Consider the following 19,980-nt stretch of genomic DNA (forward strand, 5'->3'; position numbering starts at 1 on the left):
GAAAAGAGTGCGGGGGAATGGGCGTCCTAGGCCTTTGTCAGGTTTCGCAGGGACTTGAGGCGGCTTGTGGATCGGCTGGTGTTGTGGGGGTGGACATAGAAGAAGTGATTAGGGGACGAAGAAAGGAAGGACGGGGAGAGCAGAAACTCGGTGTCTTTACTTACCTCTCTTGTAGTCAACGAAGACAAGCATGTGACAAGACAGTTTTCCCTGTTTCTCTTTTTATGGTATTCATTTACTCGCTTGCTTGCTTGCTTCTTCTTGATTCTGCTTGTTTAAGTAAGTTTGTCTAAGTTTTGTTCTTTTCTTTTCTTTTCTTTTCTTTCTTTCTTTGCTACCAATCTAGATAAGTCGCTACGCTATCTAGCGCTGAATGCATATACATACTGTATGTAGATCATTCAGAGCCGGATTAGCAACGCGGTACTGTACTACGTCAGAATTTGGAAATTGGATTGGATTTGATAAGTGAAGCCAGGTTTGAAAGAAAAAAAAAAGATTGACCCCATTCAGTACAACGCAACGCAACGCAATAAAATACCGTCATCACTTCGGAAGGAAATTCGGTATCTTTCTATCTCTTGATTGATGCCTGGCAGGCATATGAACACCGTCCCAAGGCATCAATTGTCACGAGTTAAGTATCTTAAGAAGCCTTCATGAACTCTTCTGTTCTGAGACATACATTATTCAGAAAGAATATTTTTTTATTTTGTATGGGAAGACATGGAATCAGATCAGCTAGCTGTGTTTTGGGTCTGGCTGTGTGATGATAGATTCCAGAGGTTTATTATCTTTCTTAGGTTGAGTTTGTTTATTTACTGAGCAATAGGGAAATTTGAAATCCTTGTGAGTCTTTTATTACGGAAATGTGCCTACCTGTGGTATGATATCGCTGGTAGGATGTTTTTGGTTTTTAATATCTCGTCACCCGGTAGGTAAAATATATATATACTGTATGTACTGTATGTATGTATGTATGTATGTATGTATGTATGTATGTATGTATGTATGTACAGTAAGTATATGTACATATACATACCTACCCACCTACCTATCTGCCTACCCAATAACACAATAGATAGAAACAAAGGTCAGATTATGGGAGAGAGAGGGAGGGGGAGTTCAGGAGTCAAAGCGAACTATGTACACACATACCACAAAGACAGGTCTAGGTCGTTTCTGTCGGTGTTCTGGGACCTTGCGATCTGACTGTGAAGCCTGCAGCTTACCTGCGACAAAAGGAAGATGATATAGAAATGTACTGAATATGAATATGGTTTTATATATATGTATATATATAAAAGCCTATCTTTCTGTTCTTCATTTTTTCTTCCGCTATCTTTCTTTATTCTTTTCTGTAGAGCAGTCATTAGCCTTCCAATATGATCGATCTCCTTCTAGTCTTCGACAGTTTCTTGGTCAAAAAAAAATCTATGTATCTCATCTTTGTCGATTCTGATGACGATAATATATATATAATATCTAATGTATCAAATCATCATCATCATCATAATCATCCATGGGAAAGAAAGAAACCAGTCCATGAGTTAGTTTGCTATTTATATAATATATATATGTCATTATCAGACCATACCATACACTATCATATCACACCATAGACGCTGTATCATCATAATCATCAACCCAACCCTCGTCTACATGTGCACATATTCATATTCAGCTCGTTGCAGCTGCAGTTTCGGAAGATGAGTCCCACATGAAGGAAAAAAAATAGCCTCCCCAACAAAACAAACAATCAGACATGAAAAGTCACGAATAAGTCACGTAAAAAAAAGAGGAAGATAGAAAGGACTGTATGTATCTGCGTCCAGAACAGATAAAACAAGGAGAAAAGAAAAGAGAAAAAAAATATAGGTCAGAAAAGAAAGAAGAGGAGAAGAAGAAGAAGAAGAAGAAGAAGAAGAAGAAGACATGGAGATGTGGAGTAGAATCCCCAGTTGTCAACAAACAAACAACACAAGAAGAACAACTCCAGCGATGTGTTAGGGTTAGCTAGCTACCCCATGCTTCTAGCTTTGTCTATCCTGTCTCTATCTATCTGTCGTCTGCTCTCTCATCCACGTTGGGAGGATTGTCTCTGTCGGTTTTCGATGAATTCATCTGATCACTCTCTTCTGCTGCTGATGCTGACCTTTGAGCCAGACTTGGTGGGTATCTTTGAAGGCGCATTAGAAGGAGTTTTTGACGGCGCCTTGGACGGCGCTTTAGAAGGTGCCTGGGACGTCGCTTTAGACCCGCTCGCTTTCACGGTCCGCTCCGACGCCCGCGAGATGTTGGTCGACACCTGGCTGATGCTGTCGGCCGGGGTGATCTCGTTGTCGAACTTGCTGGAGCGCTTGGACGCGCCCGATTTCGAATGGTGCGATGTCGACATTGACGAGCGATGCGGGTAGTGCGACCGCGATGACGACCGACGCTCCTCGCTCACCTGGCTGATCGAGTCGTTCGGCGTGATGAGCGTGTCGACGTCGACGGTGCTCAGCGAGTAGACGCTCTTGTTGTCAGCGCCCGAATACACGGACCCCTCCGAGAGAGGGACGTTGCGAGCAGAGCGAGTAGCCGAGTAGACGGAGCCTGCTCCGCTGCCGGCTTGGGATTTGGATTCACGCGTCGAGGCGACTGAGCGAGAGGCGACCGAGTGATGCGACGAGAGGTGTGACGACTGATGAGACGCTTTGCTGTAGTAGGAGGGAGCAGACGAGCGAGAAGTGTGAGAGGACCTGGCTGGCTTGATGGTGGATATGGATGAGAATTCCGTTTCGGCGTCTTCGCAGCCGTCCCAGTCGTTATCAGACCCGTCCACGTAGCTGCTGATCAAGGTGCTGGGGTTGCATGGATACGTCTGTGACCGCGACGGCGGCGGATACTCGATCGTGCGGATGGGCAGATCCCTTGTTGCGTAGATGCTCCCGTTAGAAGACCTGCGTACGCCACTGCCCTGCGAATAGACACTTTCGGCACGGTCGTCGGGGGTATCTGCTCGGGGGTTCTTGGAGGAGACACTGCGGGAGTGTGTTGAATATGCATCGTCCTTCACGGACGCGGAGTAGATACTCCGGGGAGGTGATGGTGGTTCCAGAGGCCGATACGATGGCGGTTCTTGGTAAGCAGTTGTCGGTACAACTGGGGCAGGCTGCTGCTGTGATGGTTGGGAGTCCCCTTTGACAATAGCGTAGGCGATCGCGGCTCCTGCAGTGGCTCCAAGAAGAGTCCCGATGATGGTCTTTGCGACCTTGTTGCCGTTATCCGACTGTTTTTCCTGGGCAGGGTACGCCAGATGCTGAATCGCTTGTTCGTATATCGACTGCGTCGTGGGAGTTAAAGGAATATTCTCGAGGACGGGAATAGTCTTCGACGACGCATATGACTTCGCTTCAGATCTCGGAGGTGCCACGCTCTCAGCCTTGGACGATCTGGCCCTAGATACTACTGAACCGTCTTTGCGGCTCGATGACGGAGAAGACTCTGGGCGATATACCGCCTCGATACTGTTGCCATCGAAGTCCACGACAGCGGCACTGTAGTATCCCGTATCTGGGTCTCTTGTCTTCGGTTCGCCATGAATCTTGCCGCCAGCCTTCAGTGCGGAATAGAAGAAATTGTTAACGGCTTCTTTTGATAGAGCAGGAAAAGCGACATGGGCCGCGCCAGCTGGAGTGCTATAACTCTGTCAATAAAGACGCTCGTAAAAATTTCCCCGGGCTTGACCTACCCTGGTTTTTCCTGGGTGATCCAGAAATCTGCGGGCTCATTTGGCTTTGACCCGAAGCCAATGTATTCGTCATGGCGGCCGATAAACTGGTATCCCAGAGGCTTCAGGCAGGAAAGGAAGAATGATGTTGACGTAGGGAGATTGGAGACGGTCAATGTAATATGTGAGACAGGCATGATCTATGGATGCTAAAGTAGGGATGAATCTATACCACAAGCCCTGAGAGAGAAGAATACAAAAGGGTAGTAAGAGTCTCCGATTCTAAATCAGGCAGAAATAATTTAGAAAAGCTGTATGATAAAAAAATGACACTTTCAGACACTGACTGAAAGTGTTGTAACAGGGTTCTGTCCTTCTCGAAATTGACTCAATGGAGAAAGACTGAGGCGGGGTAAGAGTGGACAGCAGAATAGAAGATGATTGATTGATTGTAATTGAAGCAGATGCTCAAACATGGAACAGAATTTCAAAGCGTACTGAAATTCGAGCAGAACGCAATGTATTTATCCACTTGAGGGGAATTGACTCCTCGTTGTATACACGAGCATGATGGCCTGAAGCCCCCGCAGGCAAGGTATTAATCGCATTGCCAGTTTGAGTAAGTCAGCGTGGACACGGTCATCCACGGGGCACCACAGGAGACCGGTTCCTACTGAGTCTTCTGGACCCATCAATTTCCGTCTTTTGGCGAAAGAGGAAGCGACAGATAGCACCCACTAGATGTCAAATGGACTAAGAAACGAACAGCATCGCGGAAAACGCCAGATCAGAGCGCGAACGCTCGGTGTGATAGGTGGCCCTCTCTGCAGAGAAGCTCATCAATTTTGGTCCTTTGCGCTAGCAGTGAGCGAGTTAGTCGCCATTTGGCAAAGCTTCGAATGTATCTTTGTCAACTGGTAACCTATTTGTCCCGTCAGGCAGGAACAGGACGATGGATTATGACGAAACAGTCGGTTGCAGTGGAGTCGGAATGAATGGTGCGGAGAGGGCCATTACTCGCGATGAAATGGAGGCTTTCACGCTAGAGAAGTAAGTCCAATAACGAACCAGGCCGAGTGGGCGAGTCTAGAGACATTGCAAGCAGCACGATGAACTAGAACGCTGCCAGCTTGGGCATTTCTGCTGCCGTTAGCCTGGCAGTCAGAGAAGTTCTGACCGCCGCCAAACACTCAGCATGACCAGCATGAGACCGGTCAGGTCTGCACAATCTGTTATTATTTATTATTCAGGAGGCTGGACCGATCAAAAGACAGAGAGAAGATGAGCGGATCGAGTCCGCTAAACGGGCCGTACCGACTGTGCTTCCTATCCACGGCGCATCGTGATTACTACGAGCAAAGGCTACAAGCTCAAAGACCCCTCGATGACGATTGGACTCGTCCAATTATGCCAGTCAAAGTGAAGCAACAGCGAGATCCACTTCCACCGCATGCCACGTCGACGGGTTATCTGCCAATCACGTAGACATAGGCTCCAGACCGTCGAGGGGTGATGCTCTGGAGAGATTCGGAGTCCTGTCTCATGGAAGGTTGGAACATACGGAGTACTCCGAATTAGCACGAAACGTGCGAACTACAGACCATCGCTGGGAGAGGAAAGACATGCCGCAACGCCAGAGATACGTTATCTGATGTTCTCCATGGTGCAATTCGTGATGGCGGGGAGCAGAGGGGCGGGGTATGGCTCGTACTACGGAGGGAGACAGCTTTGACCCGATTGCATGATTTGCATTACGCAGTCTACAGTGGATTCCTTCAAAGATTCCAGCCCCAGGATCTCACGATCATTGACATATGACTAATTCCAAGAATAACTACGATTTCTTTAGCTAGGTTTACGAGTCAGCACGCAGCATCATTTCGCATGGCGCTCAACGGACGTCGGGCCTGATCTAATGATATAGTACAGATTTGAGCGAGTAAACAGGTCCTCAAAGGATCTCTTCGTCATGTTCAGTGATAACATGATATTTCCAAGGTCATGCCCGAGCAAAAGAGCATCCCACCGAACGCCGCCAACGCCAAAGCCAGTTGCCATAATCCGTGGTCTCTTCCCAAGTCGACCAGTCCAGGGTCACACAAAGATGTACAAAGACGTGGAGCAGGTTGAAGTGACTCCACTAAAGCAAGTACGGGCGCAATCACAGAGAAACTGAAATCGGAACCCGCCTTGAGGCTGTTGAACCTGCACGTTTTGGTTGTAAAAACAGAACCAGATCCAACCAGAACCCTCAACGCATAGCCGCCCAGAAAGAATTCCGAATCCGAGAGGGCCTAGATGTTGTGATCGCAGCCATCGGCTCGGAGCTCTTTCTGGTGCTGCTTCCAAGATCTCTCCTCCACTGAGAAGACAAAGATGAACGTCAAAGGAAACGAACCAGGAAGAAGACATTTTATTTTAGATCATCGGTCGAGGCTGTGCTCGAGCTCGTAGTGAAACGGGTGTCGTGAGGAAACTCATTACCTTGTGCGCCGCGTCTTGAGACGGCGCTGAGCTCATACGATGTCCCACGCTTCTTCAGCAGCGTGGCAGAATTTGCTACAGGCCACACTGGCACTCAAGCTGTAATTGCTGATACTGATCGTGTCGTCCTTGAACTCGTCCGCAAAGTCATCCTTTCCCTTGGCCATGGCACCCACGAACACGCAGATGCTCTCTCGGGGCCCCAGGGACTCAATGTAATCTCGGACACGAACCACGGGAGCGTCGAAACTCAGCGTTACTTTGCGGCAATTCGGTGGGAGATGATCAGTGATGGGGTTTTTGATGACCTTCAACAGCTTCTCCTGCGAGTTGGTGGATCGGATGGAGAGTCGATGAAGCAGCTGGACCATCAAACCGGCAAACCGCTTAAACGTCCGAGGAATTCGGACAGTCGGGCTCACTTCGATCAGAACGCCCTTGGCGGTATGGATATAGATTTGGAGTTTCCCGGCCTTGTTGATCGGGGAGTCGAGAAGGGTGAGGAGGCACTGGAGGTCACACAGGTAAGCAAGTGGGAGAAGGAAAAAAAAAGGCACAAATGCTGAGGGTTATCGAACCTGGTGGGTGATATCTGGTCGAGCCTCGCTGATGTCTCTGCCCATCTTCCGCATGACACCAATGTGTTCATCACTGTTGAGAAGCGAGTACTTCTCTTCCCGACCATTGCGACCACCATGCGACGAGCGGTACGTTTCCAGGCTGGCATTTGAAAGAACGACAATCAGACGTTTCGTCTCCTTGTCATGAGCGGGGATTGGTTGATGCTGTTCCGCCACGAGCTGCGGGAGCTCTGGAGGAGGGCATGACTGGGTCCCTGCAAGCGAAGGACGGTTACTTATCTCTGTCCTGGGGACTGTTAAAGTTCGCGACGGGAAGGAAGAGTGGTATTGTCTGGGTAGGAAAGGTCTGGAGGAGAAAACAGCGGTGAAATGCGGCGCTGCTGATAGGCGAAGGATACATGCAGTGAAGGGAGATCATCCTTGGACACGCAAAGGATGATCGCAACCTGCAAGAGTCAATTCAAGACTTACTTGGTCTCTTCCTCTTACCAGATGTCTCAGTAATATTCGACATGATGCTGCAGATATTCCAATGCTAGAGCTCAACGGCGTTCGTCCACAGGGGAGACTTGCTCGATCACTGAATAATTTTTTTCGGGTGGGGCGTTAAAACACAAGCGAATGAACGTGAGTGGTGGATTCGTGAAGATTCTTCAGGACCCGTTCGTCAATTAAATAGAACGCAGGCAGAAGGAAGGAACAATGATGAACATCTAAAGAAGGAAGAAATCAAAAAGAAAAAGAGGGGAATAGATTAAGAAAGCGTTGGGGGTGTCGCTGTAGAGTTGAATGTGGGAGGGGGCCAGAAAGTCGGTCCGTGCATGCTTACTCCGGAGTCCGGCCTCCGCGGTGCTTCCTCCTTTGGGTAATGGTCTCGGGCACCTCGTTTGGGATGATGGATTCTGATCCCATCACTAATAATACTTTCTTCCTTTTTATGGCAAGAACAATTAAATTAATTACCGAACTAAGCAGGGGCTATTCACTTGAATCCTGTTTGTTATTATTATCACCTATTATGGGAACCGTTAATCTTAATAATGGACTGGTCACAACTGACTCAGAATTTCCCTGCACACCATGTCGAAAAGTCTCTTACGTATGCTATCACGATTACTGTGAAACCAGGCTGGCGGAGCATCATAGTGGCCCGCGATTACATTTAATACATGTCGTATGTCGCGAGTCACCGCTGGATTACTAGGGTGTTGGTCAAGGCTCTTGGCGTGGAGGTGTCACTGCAGCGATGCTAGGAGGCCAAATCAATGTACATGTACATACATACTGCGTATCTCTCCAAGCTTAAGATGTACATTATACATATGTACAGAGTACCTTACATCCAGGTGACCTTACACTGGATGCATGACTCCACCGCTGTGCGACAATCCATACCGATTTGGTGCGTCCATGCATTGACAGCAAGAAAATACTCGCGACGGAGTGGCATTCACCAGTGATGGTTTCGAGAAGGGAGATTATTGCTAGGTTGTTCTGAGGCTTCCCTGGAGTGCTAAGTTTGTCAGGCAACCGTCCTTTCAGATGTGGCACTCCATGACAGGAGCTCTGCCTAATTAACCCTTCATTATCATGTACTGCGATAATCGACGATCAGAGCGATCTTGCTTTGTGGAAAGGTAAGTTGATGATGATGAGTCCAAGAACCAGGCATGTGCAAATGACTGATGATGTTGAACGAAACTGAGTTGCCTGTAACAAGTCTATCTCGTCGAGGAAGTACGTCCAGGAATGCTTCCTCCCATTCTGATTTGCTACTCCTTTAGGCAGCTTAATTAATCAGTTCAGTTGATCCCAACCTACACAGATGTAACCGACTAAAAGATCCTTCGAACGGTTCAGACAATCTTTTCCTGGAGCCTTTGCGGAGGGCTTGTAGGGTGCAGTATCCGTATAGAGGTCGTTTGTCCATGTAGGAGACGCTCTCGGGTCAAGAAGACCTGGGAAGTATTCTCAAGGGATCTCGCCGGATATCATGGAGTTCAGAAATGTATATACCTTCAAAGCTTGAGATACACTGCAGCGGACACCTACTTCAATGTATATGAACACAAGGCTTCCATTTAACTCAGGAATAGAAATATTTCATGTATCATTAGCCTCTGGCCCGAACTTCAGAACTATGGTGAAATGTGAAATCGTCAGTGTCAAAGTCCATTCTATTGATTGCGGACAATGTCACGCTGTAGGCAGGACCTAAACACATCCAGATTGCCATAAAAATCTTCACTTGCGATATCCTTGGAGAGAACATCATGTCTCATGACGCGGCTCATCAACGAGTCACCTCAATGCATCTCTCAGCCTTGTAAGTGATCCCAGCCTGGGACGTTGCAAGCTCCAAAAGAAGGCAACAGACCCAGACGCAGAGCTGTTGGAGTTGGTTCTCGTTTGCAACCAATCACAGCGGTGTCTGATGGAGACCATTGTTGCATGGTACCTAGATAGACAAGCCACGTCTCCTCAAAGGGTTGCAAATTCATCGAGGTGAACACTAGAAGGCGAGGGTTGACATGACTGACTACTGCTTCATAATGCTACATCTCAAAAGCAGAGTATGTATTGACGACGCTGTGGGCAAGACTTCTGACGTGTTAGTGAAGGCAGCGATCTACATAGGACGGCTGTACGGAGTGAAGCAAACACATACCTAGGTAGTTACCTCTGTACAACGTAGTCGATGTCGTGTGGCTTACAGTTCACAATGCTCTGGGGAAGGAGCCGAAGTGCCAGAAAATGTGAATCCAACGGAATCTCGGTACCAGTCAGGAGACAGATCAGCTCCAACTGGGGGGCATTAGTCGCAGAGCCATAGGCAAGGAGTCACCACAGCTGCGAGGCCATAACCTTGTTAGGCCGATCTTCGATTCCAACCACCGGATAGTGACCGTTAGGCTGACACTGCCAATCTGGCATGCCCAAGCACAGCAGGAGAGGCTAGCGTCTCAGTGGCCAGTAGCTGACGAGTGGCCAGTCGTAGGGGCGAGGCGCCCAAAGGTGTCCCGTGCCGCCGGGTTGCTAGCACCAAGCGTGATGACCCTAGCCAACTGGGTTTGCAGGTTGTCGCATCAGTCTCCAAGCAACGCAGCCTGAGAGTCAAAAGAGCTGCCGTGGAAGCATGCCGCTTGGTCGAGACGAGGCTTGACAGTCTGCTTCGAGTCCTCGAGGGACGGTGGCCATCGTCTGCCATCTAGTCAGCGGATTCCAATTTTCTACTCAGAGTACGCCAGGTCCGCGATTCTCCACGGCGAAGAGCCAATAGCAAAATAACGTGCGACTAGCCTGCACGAGGCATTTTGATGGATGGGGCTGGTAATCGTCGATAGTCAATTGCGTTGCGAGACGGCGGAAATAGGCGGCTGGTGACGTTTCCCTGGGTAGGAGTAATATGACCGAATAGGGAATAGCTCTCGGCGCGTCCCCGTTCTTGAAGCAGCGCATCCAGCAGATCCGCCGTGTTACAAAAGTAAACATTATTCCTTCCTCGCAATCATTGCGCAAAACACTCCCATGCTCTCCAACGCTTGATTTTGAGATCACAGGGAGATGCCGTGGACGGTGACAAATTCATTCAAACGGTAGGACCCCGTTGCGGCATTGCCTTCGTCTTGCAGAAACCACCGCTAACGACCGTTAGGGGCCTCATGAAAACATACGGGAGACCTGTTCGGCGCGTCTTTGACGATGACCTTCATCCAGCTGCGAAGAAACGACGCGTCCAGGAGGCGGATGACTCCGACGATGCTGAAACCAATCTTCAGTATGCCATCCGGGAGTCGTCGGCCATGATTATGTCGAGTCCGTCGCGCCGCACTTCAGTCATCTACTCCGAAGAAACTCAGGATGATCTCTCAACGCCACCCTCGTCGCCACCCCGTCTTACCCCTCCACCAGTAAACACGCGAAAACCAACTTTTTCGTTTCTAAAACGCAAGCGATCAGCGGTCAAAGATTCGAGCAATGGGTCGCCGTTGACCGAAGTCAATTCAAATAGTGTGCGCTCCTCGACGGACCCGCCAAAGAAGTCTCAGAAACACCAGCAGCAGCAGCCTGTGTTAAAGCAACTCCAGATAGATGCAGGCGCTACGGTTCGACGAAGTTGTTCCTCCTGTGGGATGGAATATATGTCGTCCAATGCCGAAGATGTTGACCTGCATCGAAAATTCCACGACAGGAATTCCACGGGCATTGACCTGGGGAAGGCCTTTGTGAAAGCAAACGCGTCGCGCTGGGTCTATGAAGCCGCGCGCTTCGAGGAAGGCTACGTCGTGATCGTGGATCGAAAGAGCTCTCCGGCTGCAAGGAACCAGGCAAAGAAGGTCCTTGAGGTCGTCAACAAGGAACTGTCGTCTCCTGATATCGATGACGCCGTCTTATGGAGTCAGGTAGAGCCTCCAAAGCGCTTGAGAAAGAATGGAAAGAAGGAAGAGACGGATCGATACAAGGTGTTTCTTCATATGAAGGACAGCAGATGCGTGGGCTTATGTCTTGCTGAACGCATATGGGAGGCAAAACCTGTGAAGCTACAGGCTTCAAACGGCCGATCACAGAGCTCTTCTATTACCGTGCAGGATGAAAATCACCCCGCAATTGTCGGTGTCTCCCGCATTTGGACGTCCGGCTCCTCTCGTCGGAAAGGAATCGCGATGGATCTGTTGGATTGCGTGATGAGTAATTTCATCTATGGAATGGATATACCCAAAGAGCAGATTGCCTTCACCCAGCCTACAGAGAGCGGGTTACGATTGGCAGAAGCGTTCTTCGGCCCTGGTGAGCCGTGGCATGTGTATAGCGAAAGCTAATCTGTCGGAAAGATTATTAGATGGATCTATCTCACAAGGACGTTTTGGATTAGAATCCGGGTCCGGGGAGGAAAAACGACGATGGGACTAGGTTTTCTCTTCGTGTACTTCCAAACTGGGAATTTGTATGTAATTGTAACATAACTTGTTCGAGTGCTTCCAATCTAGAATGGAATAGTGCCCAAGTCAAAGAAAAGAAAAAGCTCGTTCTTTGGTTGCACGCCTTGTCTTTGTACGGCTGGAGTCTGGACCAGATTAGAACAAGGGTGACTGAATTGCCGAAAGCGGTGCACGAACGACATCTCGCCGCAGCTCAGCGAGCTTACAACTTATCCTATCCTGCCGTGGTTTTCTTTCTCCTTATCTCCAACCCACCGACCCTCCGCCCTGCTCTCATGCTTGGACCTGCGCAGGTGCTCTGCGATGTCTGGATCAAATCCTTTCCGCCGTAGCAAGTCAATAGCCAAGGGCGAGAGCTTCCCGCCTCTTCCGAGCAGCAACGCGGTAACACACGATACCACCACAGCTTCCACAAAGATCATCGACGGTGCGTGTTGATCGTCCTCTTGGCAATGAATTGTCTGCATTTATGCAATCCATATTGACTGCTGCAGATCATGAGGCCCACCCCTCACCCCGCCATAAGACGGTGCGCATTGCGTCGCCTCCAGTGCCTACGTCGCCTACCGAGTCGATATCATACTTCCCCAAGGCTCCTTCGATAGCTTTTGGAGTCCATCGGGGCTCTCCACCACCAGAGAGCTACAATTCTGCGTCTTCAGACGATTCTACGTCCAACCCTTTCAATCCGGATTCATCCGCGAGCGACCATGATGATGTGGATTTCGAGGTCACCAACCCCACGAGACAGAACGCTGCAAGCAGTGATCGCCGGGCCACGATCTCTGGGAATGGGACATCTTTGAATGCTCTGGACTCACAGCGGGCGAATTCAATTGAACCGAGTTATCCGTCTAATGCTGAGGGGAGGTCAAGCGGAAAGCCCAAGACTACTCTTGACGTGGATGCATTTACTCGACTACTTTTAACGGGAGATGCCGGAATACAATTGGAGACGACGACTTCTAGCAGAGCGAATTTTCCTGCTCAGCAGTCTCGCGTTGATCCCGGACTTGCAAGTGACAGTGGCAGTGTCAGCAATGAGCCTCGTCTTGGCGCTGCAGCGAATACACCTCGCACATCACATGAGACGTCGACATCCGAGGCAGACGAGATGCGTCCAGCTTCTCATAGACGGTCGATTTCTGGGGAGAGGAAGTCGAAGCCTCCGCCGCCCAAGACTCGCCATGGCAAGTTGATCAACCCTGACGGTTCGTCCTCGGCGTCCACCACGCGGCCCGCTGAAGCGCTTCCCTCATCCAGTCTGTCTCAGCAGCAGGGTTCCCCATCAGAAGCTTCAGTTCCACTATCTTCTGAGCATCGCTCCTCGCTGCCCTTGGTGAAGGCTTCTCCTGACGATGCTAGAACGACGGACGAGTCTTCTTCGCTCAAGCGGGCTCCGTCCCAGTCAAAGAGACCACCCACCCCGCCACTGACCCGCCGGCACAGTCAAATAAAACACAGCAAGTCTGCTTCCCAAGATCATCCACGTCAGATCTCGTTGCCCCCTGCAGGACTGGGGTCGCAGGCACCCGGTCCAACGAGTCCTGGTCTTAGGACCCCTCCCCGACCGCCGTCACGACGTTACGATAAGTCTCTAGGCATTCACTCAGATACGTTTTCCCAACCGAAGTCTCCTCTTTCACAGGACCCTTCGACCCCATGGAATCTTCCACAGACCGAAGATTCCGGGACCGGAGTGTCATCACCGCCCTCCCGGATGCCGTCGGTCAAACGAACACCGTCTGGCTCTACCACGAGTGGATCCGGTATGCCACCACCTCCCCCTCCTCCACGGCGCATCCGCGCCTCGAGCAAGGGCAGCACGGGCAGCGCGCATCCTGCGTCGGTGCAGTCTGACCGGGAGGAAGAACAGGGTGATGAATTGCCTCGACCGTCCAATGCAGAAGACATCCTGGCGGATCTAACCCGACTGCAGAAGGAGGTAGATGAACTTCGGGGCCAATATGAGAGCCGCAAGGCTAGTCACTAACGACTTACGACTGGACACATCTCTTTATGAAAAAAAATACCCATTGAAAAACGCAGGTGGATTGGATTCATTGTCTTCATTTTTTTTTTGTTGATATATATAGAAGCAATCAAGCAGAAGCCAGATTCCAAAGGGAGTGAGGACAACGGCCTGCAGGAACTGGCTTCCTTACGTCACTGGCTATGACAATATAAGCAACGAAGAAGCCCGGGACATATGCTCAAAGGAATCGTATATAAATTAGTATGCATAGCATGCTGAGTTGAAGTATGATATACGGAGTATACCACAGGTCTTGCTCCTGAGGCTGGAATAGAGAATGTAGATCTCCGCTCATGGAACGACGCTAGGAAGACTAGACATGTAGGCTTGCAATTCTTCTCCACAGTGGATTGCTAGTGTCCTAGACTCCGAATGTAATCAACGAGAGACTAGTCTGTGATCTGAATGATGAATGCGCAACGTCCACAACCACACTTTGAGAGCAGCTTCAGGCTGGTGATATACCACATGACCAGCTGACAGGCATTGTCTGAGTGCCATGTAGGTACAGAGTGAGGCTGCAGACTGCCGTCCACTCGAATGTCGATCGTCTGGGCCATGACGTCGTCTCTGCCTTGTCATTCGCTCGCCCTGTTCCCTGCTCCCCGATCTCCCAGTTATCGCGACCCCCACCAGCGAACTACCTAGGTAATTAGCTACAATGTGCATGCGCTGTACGGAGTACTCCGTACTGTACGTCAGAGACCGCGTGAATTGAAAAGAAGCAAGCGGTTATCCTTTTCAGAAGTATTTCCCTCTCTATTCATCTCTGGCATCCAGCTCTCTGTCTATTCAGGTGCTGGCGAGGATCCGATCGCTCTACTGTCTTTGTTCTATCTAGCTTCAACTACCTTCCTTTGCTTGCAGGGCAGTACTGACGGCAAAATGTCTACCCCTACTCTCATCAACCTACCACCTCCTCCGTCTGACCCTGTCACTCCTTCCGACATGGGCCCGTAAGAATCCATTTCATGTCTCCCTTTTTTACCCATTTTCTTCGCCTGTTGTGGAGTCATTGTTGGCGATACTGACAGATATATCAACCAATTCCAGAAGCACCCCAAACTCTGGCACGACTTCATTGTCTGCATTGTCGACGACCGCGATTAAAGACGGCCATCAGGGCCAGACTCACCCACATAGCTGCCATGCGCACCACTCCTCCTCCGCCTCTGCGTCATCGACTACGATCCTTGATGCAGAGCGCGCCGATCGCATTTCGCGTCTCGCTGGACTGGAGCGGGTGGCCGCAGCTCGCGCTGGTGGCTCGCAGAATGTTGGGCCTACAATCCTATCCTACACGCCCGGTTACTTTGATAACTTCGCACATATCAAAGAGAGAAGCACGGTCGGAAGCGCCAGCGCGACTGGCAGTGTAGGTGGCCGTACGACCTGGGCGAGCAGCAGTGATGCACTCGAGACAGATAAGATGAGTGAAGATCCTGATGACGGGGTCTCCAGTGTCGGCGGTTTCAGCGACGAGGGAAATGCCAGTCTGGTTGGTTTCGGCGAAGGGGCCAGCAGCACCATTAGTGGCCCTGTCTCCAGCGCAGGCATAGGCAGAGTGCCTTCTGCTGGGGGTCGCCCAGCATCCTTCGGCAGCCCGTCGTCCACCAGGACCAACGCCGTGCCGTCGTACCTACAGTATGCCACCGGTAGTCCCATGAGCGGCACGCTGCCTTCGTCACCATCCGCTGCCGGGTCGAACACCCCTGAACCGTTTCACGATGCGCGGATGGTCGATGGCATGACGTATGATCCCGATGTCGTTGACACGACTGTCCAGACCCCTCGTCTCGTTACCCTACCCAGCCGATCTACCGGTGGGGAGGGTTCGGATCTCTCTGGGCAGAGTCCTCAGAGCATGTCAGTTGACCAGGATGCCCCGAGGTAGGAACCTGCGGGTTCTGCCTGGCTTTTCCGTATGTTCGGAGAAGTTGGGAGAGGGTGATCTCGGTGTGACAGGACATCTGTGGAATTGCGTGTGGGCGGTCTCTTCTTGGTTTGTGTTTCTTATTATTGGGTTTTCTCATGGGTTATAGGGCATCGTTTTTGTCCAGTGTCCTTGGTCTGTAGGCAGTATTCTCGAGTGGAGCTTATGGAGGGTCACTGTCGTATGGTACTGTACATAGTTTGGCGCAACCTGGGTCAATGCTGTGCGTGACGGACTTGGGGAGCCATCGGATTCAGGAACTGTATACTATTGCTAGGGATGATTTTTCGTGGCTGAGATATCAAAATCGGTAGTTAATGAATACCTGTTTATTTTCCTCTCGAGCTATTGAAATGTCTGTATATGAGAGAAATTCAACTCTAGTACTTTATTGCAGGCAGGCACTCAATATCAGCGGAGGTATATATGACACCCAGCAGCCAATAGTTCATTCAGGAGATCGAGACAATGGAAAAGCGGTCTCGAGACACAACAATAAGCTGCTTTGCCTAGCAGAAAGAAAACACCTGTCTCCATTATCCTGTAAATATTTGTGTTATTATTTCTTTAAAAAAAAATTATTATTATAGGAGCCATCAACCTAGGCATGATTATTGGCATTGGCCAAGCTCTCCCGAACGCTGCCACCGCTGCCACCGCTGCCACCGCCCCCGTTCTTCGCCGTGCAACACCGAATTTTTTCCTCTCTTTCCTCGCTGCCAACCCGCTCGCCCTCCACACCTCCGTCCGCTTTCCACCTCCCCCTCAGTCTTCCCGTCCACTGATCGTTGCTGGCATTGACTTGTCAAGCACGGGGGATTCCTGGACCGAAGACGCCTACGAGTTCTGACAGCAGCTTTCCGTGCGCGCGTGTGTGTGTGTGTGTGTGTGTGTGTGTTTTTGTTCGCCTGCGCTGTTGCCGCCGCCGCAGCAGCCTCAGTTTGACAACGATAACATAAACAAATCTCCCTGTCAGGCGCAAAGAAAGAGAGGGAAAGGAAAAGACTCATATTTGTGTGGTTCACGCAACTTCTTCACTCTTACACATACACACACACATTCACCCTGCCAGTCTGTTCTCTGGAGAGGGTTAACGCATCTACGGATTCTTCCCAAGCCAATCTTGCTCAGATTCTCTCTGCTCGAGACTTTCTTCGAAGAGTCCGCGCGCTTTTTGCTGTGGCTTTGAATAGTCATGGCGGCTCCTACACAGCTTGCTTGTGAGTTTTACCCTTGCCTACTGCTCAGCGTTGCCTCCTGAGTTCTTCTGAGCTCGTTCTGACTCGACGCAGTTCGAACCCTCAAGGGAATTGGCATCCTGGACGCCGCTCCTGTATATCAGCCTGTGCCAGGGTTTGTGAGGTATGAATGCCCGGATCTCTCCTTTCGTAAATGCGCATCTAGCTAACCTCCTTACCAACAGGCCTGAAGGGAACCTCCGCTGCTGCGCTTATTCTCCATGCGGACGATATTTCGCATGGGCATCTCCAGAGTGGTATGTTTCCTAAACAGTATTGTGGACTCTGTTCGTGTATCCTAATTATTTTGGTTTCTAGTGTCACCATCGTCGATCCCTCCGACGGCCACGTCATCACCACGCTCCCCGCTGAGAACGTGTTCGAACTCGGCTTCTCTCCGCTGGGCACGTACGTGATCACCTGGCAACGGCCGTCCAAGGACGAAAACGGTGACGCCGTCAAGAACCTGAAGGTCTGGCGCGTCGAGGGGAGTGCGCAAGGAGGTGCCGGCGCGGGCGGAGAACACTCGATTGTGGGTCGTTTCGTTCAGAAGTCGCAGACGGGTTGGAACTTGCAATACACGGCTGATGAGCGCCTCTGCGCCCGAGTCGTGACCAACGAGGTCCAGTTTTTCAAGAGCGACGACCTCTCAACCGTGTGGAATAAGCTACGCGTGGAGGGTGTGGCGGATTTTGCACTCTCTCCCGGGAAGACGCACAACATTGCCGTATTTGTGCCTGAGCGGAAGGTTTGTACTTGCCTCAGTTTGTTTTCGCAGGTGGAAGCGGTGACTAATTCTTCTCCAGGGACAACCGGCGGCGGTCAAGGTGTTCTTAATCCCTCAGTTCGCCACCCCAGTCTCTCAGAAGACCTTTTTCAAAGGTGACAAGGTTCAGCTGAAATGGAACAACTCGGGCACCTCCCTGATTGTGCTCGCCCAGACGGACGTCGACAAGTCCGGCAAAAGTTACTATGGAGAGACAACGCTCTATCTGCTGAATGCGACGGGCGCATTCGACTCGAGGATCGATCTTGGTGAGTCCGCTGAAGCGCTTGGATGGTTGGTCATGTTGCTAACTACTCATCAGACAAAGAGGGCCCAATCCACGACGTGACGTGGTCCCCCAATTCGAAAGAGTTCGGGGTGGTGTATGGTTATATGCCTGCTAAGACCACTATCTTCAATTTCCGTGGCGTGCCCATGCACAGCTTTCCTCTGGGGCCCCGCAACACTATTACGTTTTCTCCTCATGGTCGATTTGTCGTGGTGGCGGGCTTTGGCAACTTGGCAGGCCAGATGGATGTGTATGATCTGGAAAAGGATTACAAGAAGGTCGCAACGATTGAGGCATCAAATGCCACCGTTTGCGAATGGTCCCCTGACGGAAAGCACATCCTCACTGCTACGACGAGTCCCCGGCTGAGAGTCGACAACGGGGTGCGAATCTGGCATGTCAGTGGCGCGTTGATGTACAATGAGGACATGAACGAGCTCTACCAGGTTTGCTGGCGTCCTCAGAGTACCATGCAACACCCTCTCGGGGACCCTTTCCACTCTGTGCCAGCACCCCACCCTTCAGCTGTGGAGTACCTGGCCAAGAAGAAGACATCTTCGAAGCCTGTGGGTGCTTATCGACCACCTGGAGCTCGTGGACAAATGACGCCCTTGGCATTCAAGCGAGAGGATGAAGGCGGTGCGGCTTTTGTGAGGGACGGGACGACGACGTCTTCCTTTGGTGCCGGCGGCGTAAATGGATTTGGTAAACCGCGGAGACAAGTGCCTGGCGCAGAGCCTGCTAATGAGTATGTGCCTCCGGGAGCTGCTCCTGGAGGTGGGGTGGCTCTGCCGCCGGGTGCTGAGCCGGAGGAGAAGCTGTCCAAGTCGGCGGCGAAGAACAAGAAGAAGAGAGAGGCCAAGAAGGCAAGAGAGAACGCGGAGAAGAACAATGCGGCGGCGGGTACTGATGGCACCCAAGAGGTTGCGGCCAGCGGCCAGCAACATCTGACTCCTAGCCCGGACAGTCGGGGCCACGAGCGTAGCCGCTCCAAGGGCCAGAACCGCGGCCGGGCTGAAAGCAATGGCAACCGTCCCAACGGAGCCCCAACAGGGCCTGCGCAGGGGAACAACAAGGCGAATGCCAAGGCTAACAACAACGGTACCGCTGCCCCTGTAACGGACGGAGCAGCCGACTCTCCTGCCACCACGCCAGGAGGAGCTACTACTACTAGCACACCACAGGACAAGCGGATCCGCAGTCTACTGAAGAAGATCCGTGCGATCGACGAGCTGAAGATGCGCTTGGCTGCGGGTGAGAAGTTGGAAGACACGCAGATGAAGAAGATCCAGACGGAGGATGCGGTCCGCAAGGAGCTGGAGAGCTTGGGTTATAATGGATAGATTTGCGATGACTATCCGGGTTTTTGCGACGGTGTCTGTCATTTTCCGGAAGGCCACATGAATGAATGAATGAATACGAGTGCCCTCCAAGTATTCATTCATTCGTTCGTTCAGGGTTATGTTATGTTGAATATACCACCAATCCTGGAAGGAAAGGAAAGGAACAAGGAACCTACCTATCTATGTTCCTGCTTGCTCTGCTCGACGCAACATAATCTAGAAAGATACCCGCGTGCGTCGCAGTCTAATCTGGATTGCATGCATCGCAGGGCTTTCTTATTAATCAAGGCTAGCTAGCCAGCCAGAGGGTATATTCACCATAACCATAACCATAGGAGAGAGAGAGAGAGAGACAGGAGAAATCTTTTTTTTTCTAGGAAGGAAGGATGGATAGATTATTATATAATATAATTAATAGATAAAAATGGAAAAAATTATGACAGAAAAACAAAATGACTTGGAAACTTGCTTGATTAGTGAGGTAGTAGGTATTAGGTAAGGTCTTTTATTTATCTTTTTTTTTTCATCCTGCTTAGGTAGGTATGTTTCTACCTTGTAAGGAATATGTCGTTCTTAGGGATGTATAGGTGCTACTAGAGATGGGGTGGGTATTTTGGATACGAATACTCAGTCATAGTCATAGTTATAATTATCCT

The 19,980-nt window shown here is 50.5% G+C and overlaps 6 protein-coding genes across 6 annotated transcripts; 4 read left to right on the top strand and 2 right to left on the bottom strand.

Moving 5' to 3' along the window:
- Nucleotides 1–2,128: 2,128 nt before the first annotated feature.
- On the bottom strand, nucleotides 2,129–3,912 carry VTN77DRAFT_9197 (uncharacterized protein; the record flags this gene model as incomplete). The annotated part of the gene is made up of 2 exons (XM_069425778.1): nucleotides 2,129–3,683; nucleotides 3,737–3,912. The coding sequence occupies 2 exons, from the start codon at nucleotides 3,910–3,912 to the stop codon at nucleotides 2,129–2,131; spliced, it is 1,731 nt and encodes a 576-aa protein (XP_069274058.1).
- A 2,319-nt stretch (nucleotides 3,913–6,231) lies between these two features.
- On the bottom strand, nucleotides 6,232–7,294 carry VTN77DRAFT_9198 (uncharacterized protein; the record flags this gene model as incomplete). The annotated part of the gene is made up of 3 exons (XM_069425779.1): nucleotides 6,232–6,708; nucleotides 6,778–7,034; nucleotides 7,252–7,294. The coding sequence occupies 3 exons, from the start codon at nucleotides 7,292–7,294 to the stop codon at nucleotides 6,232–6,234; spliced, it is 777 nt and encodes a 258-aa protein (XP_069274059.1).
- A 3,050-nt stretch (nucleotides 7,295–10,344) lies between these two features.
- Nucleotides 10,345–11,600, top strand: VTN77DRAFT_9199 (uncharacterized protein; the record flags this gene model as incomplete). The annotated part of the gene is made up of 2 exons (XM_069425780.1): nucleotides 10,345–10,376; nucleotides 10,436–11,600. The coding sequence occupies 2 exons, from the start codon at nucleotides 10,345–10,347 to the stop codon at nucleotides 11,598–11,600; spliced, it is 1,197 nt and encodes a 398-aa protein (XP_069274060.1).
- A 423-nt stretch (nucleotides 11,601–12,023) lies between these two features.
- Nucleotides 12,024–13,713, top strand: VTN77DRAFT_9200 (uncharacterized protein; the record flags this gene model as incomplete). The annotated part of the gene is made up of 2 exons (XM_069425783.1): nucleotides 12,024–12,147; nucleotides 12,215–13,713. 2 exons carry the CDS (start codon nucleotides 12,024–12,026, stop codon nucleotides 13,711–13,713), a joined length of 1,623 nt encoding a protein of 540 aa, XP_069274061.1.
- A 927-nt stretch (nucleotides 13,714–14,640) lies between these two features.
- On the top strand, nucleotides 14,641–15,649 carry VTN77DRAFT_9201 (uncharacterized protein; the record flags this gene model as incomplete). The annotated part of the gene is made up of 2 exons (XM_069425784.1): nucleotides 14,641–14,711; nucleotides 14,809–15,649. The coding sequence occupies 2 exons, from the start codon at nucleotides 14,641–14,643 to the stop codon at nucleotides 15,647–15,649; spliced, it is 912 nt and encodes a 303-aa protein (XP_069274062.1).
- A 1,234-nt stretch (nucleotides 15,650–16,883) lies between these two features.
- VTN77DRAFT_9202 (uncharacterized protein) lies at nucleotides 16,884–19,324 on the top strand (the record flags this gene model as incomplete). Its single annotated transcript, XM_069425785.1, has 6 exons — nucleotides 16,884–16,908; nucleotides 16,981–17,050; nucleotides 17,112–17,183; nucleotides 17,245–17,674; nucleotides 17,733–17,961; nucleotides 18,015–19,324. 6 exons carry the CDS (start codon nucleotides 16,884–16,886, stop codon nucleotides 19,322–19,324), a joined length of 2,136 nt encoding a protein of 711 aa, XP_069274063.1.
- Between the last annotated feature and the right edge of the window lie 656 nt (nucleotides 19,325–19,980).

This window comes from Rasamsonia byssochlamydoides, assembly GCF_041956645.1.
Source record: "Rasamsonia byssochlamydoides strain NRRL 3658 unplaced genomic scaffold VTN77scaffold_84, whole genome shotgun sequence".
Classification (NCBI taxonomy): Eukaryota; Fungi; Ascomycota; class Eurotiomycetes; order Eurotiales; family Trichocomaceae; genus Rasamsonia; species Rasamsonia byssochlamydoides.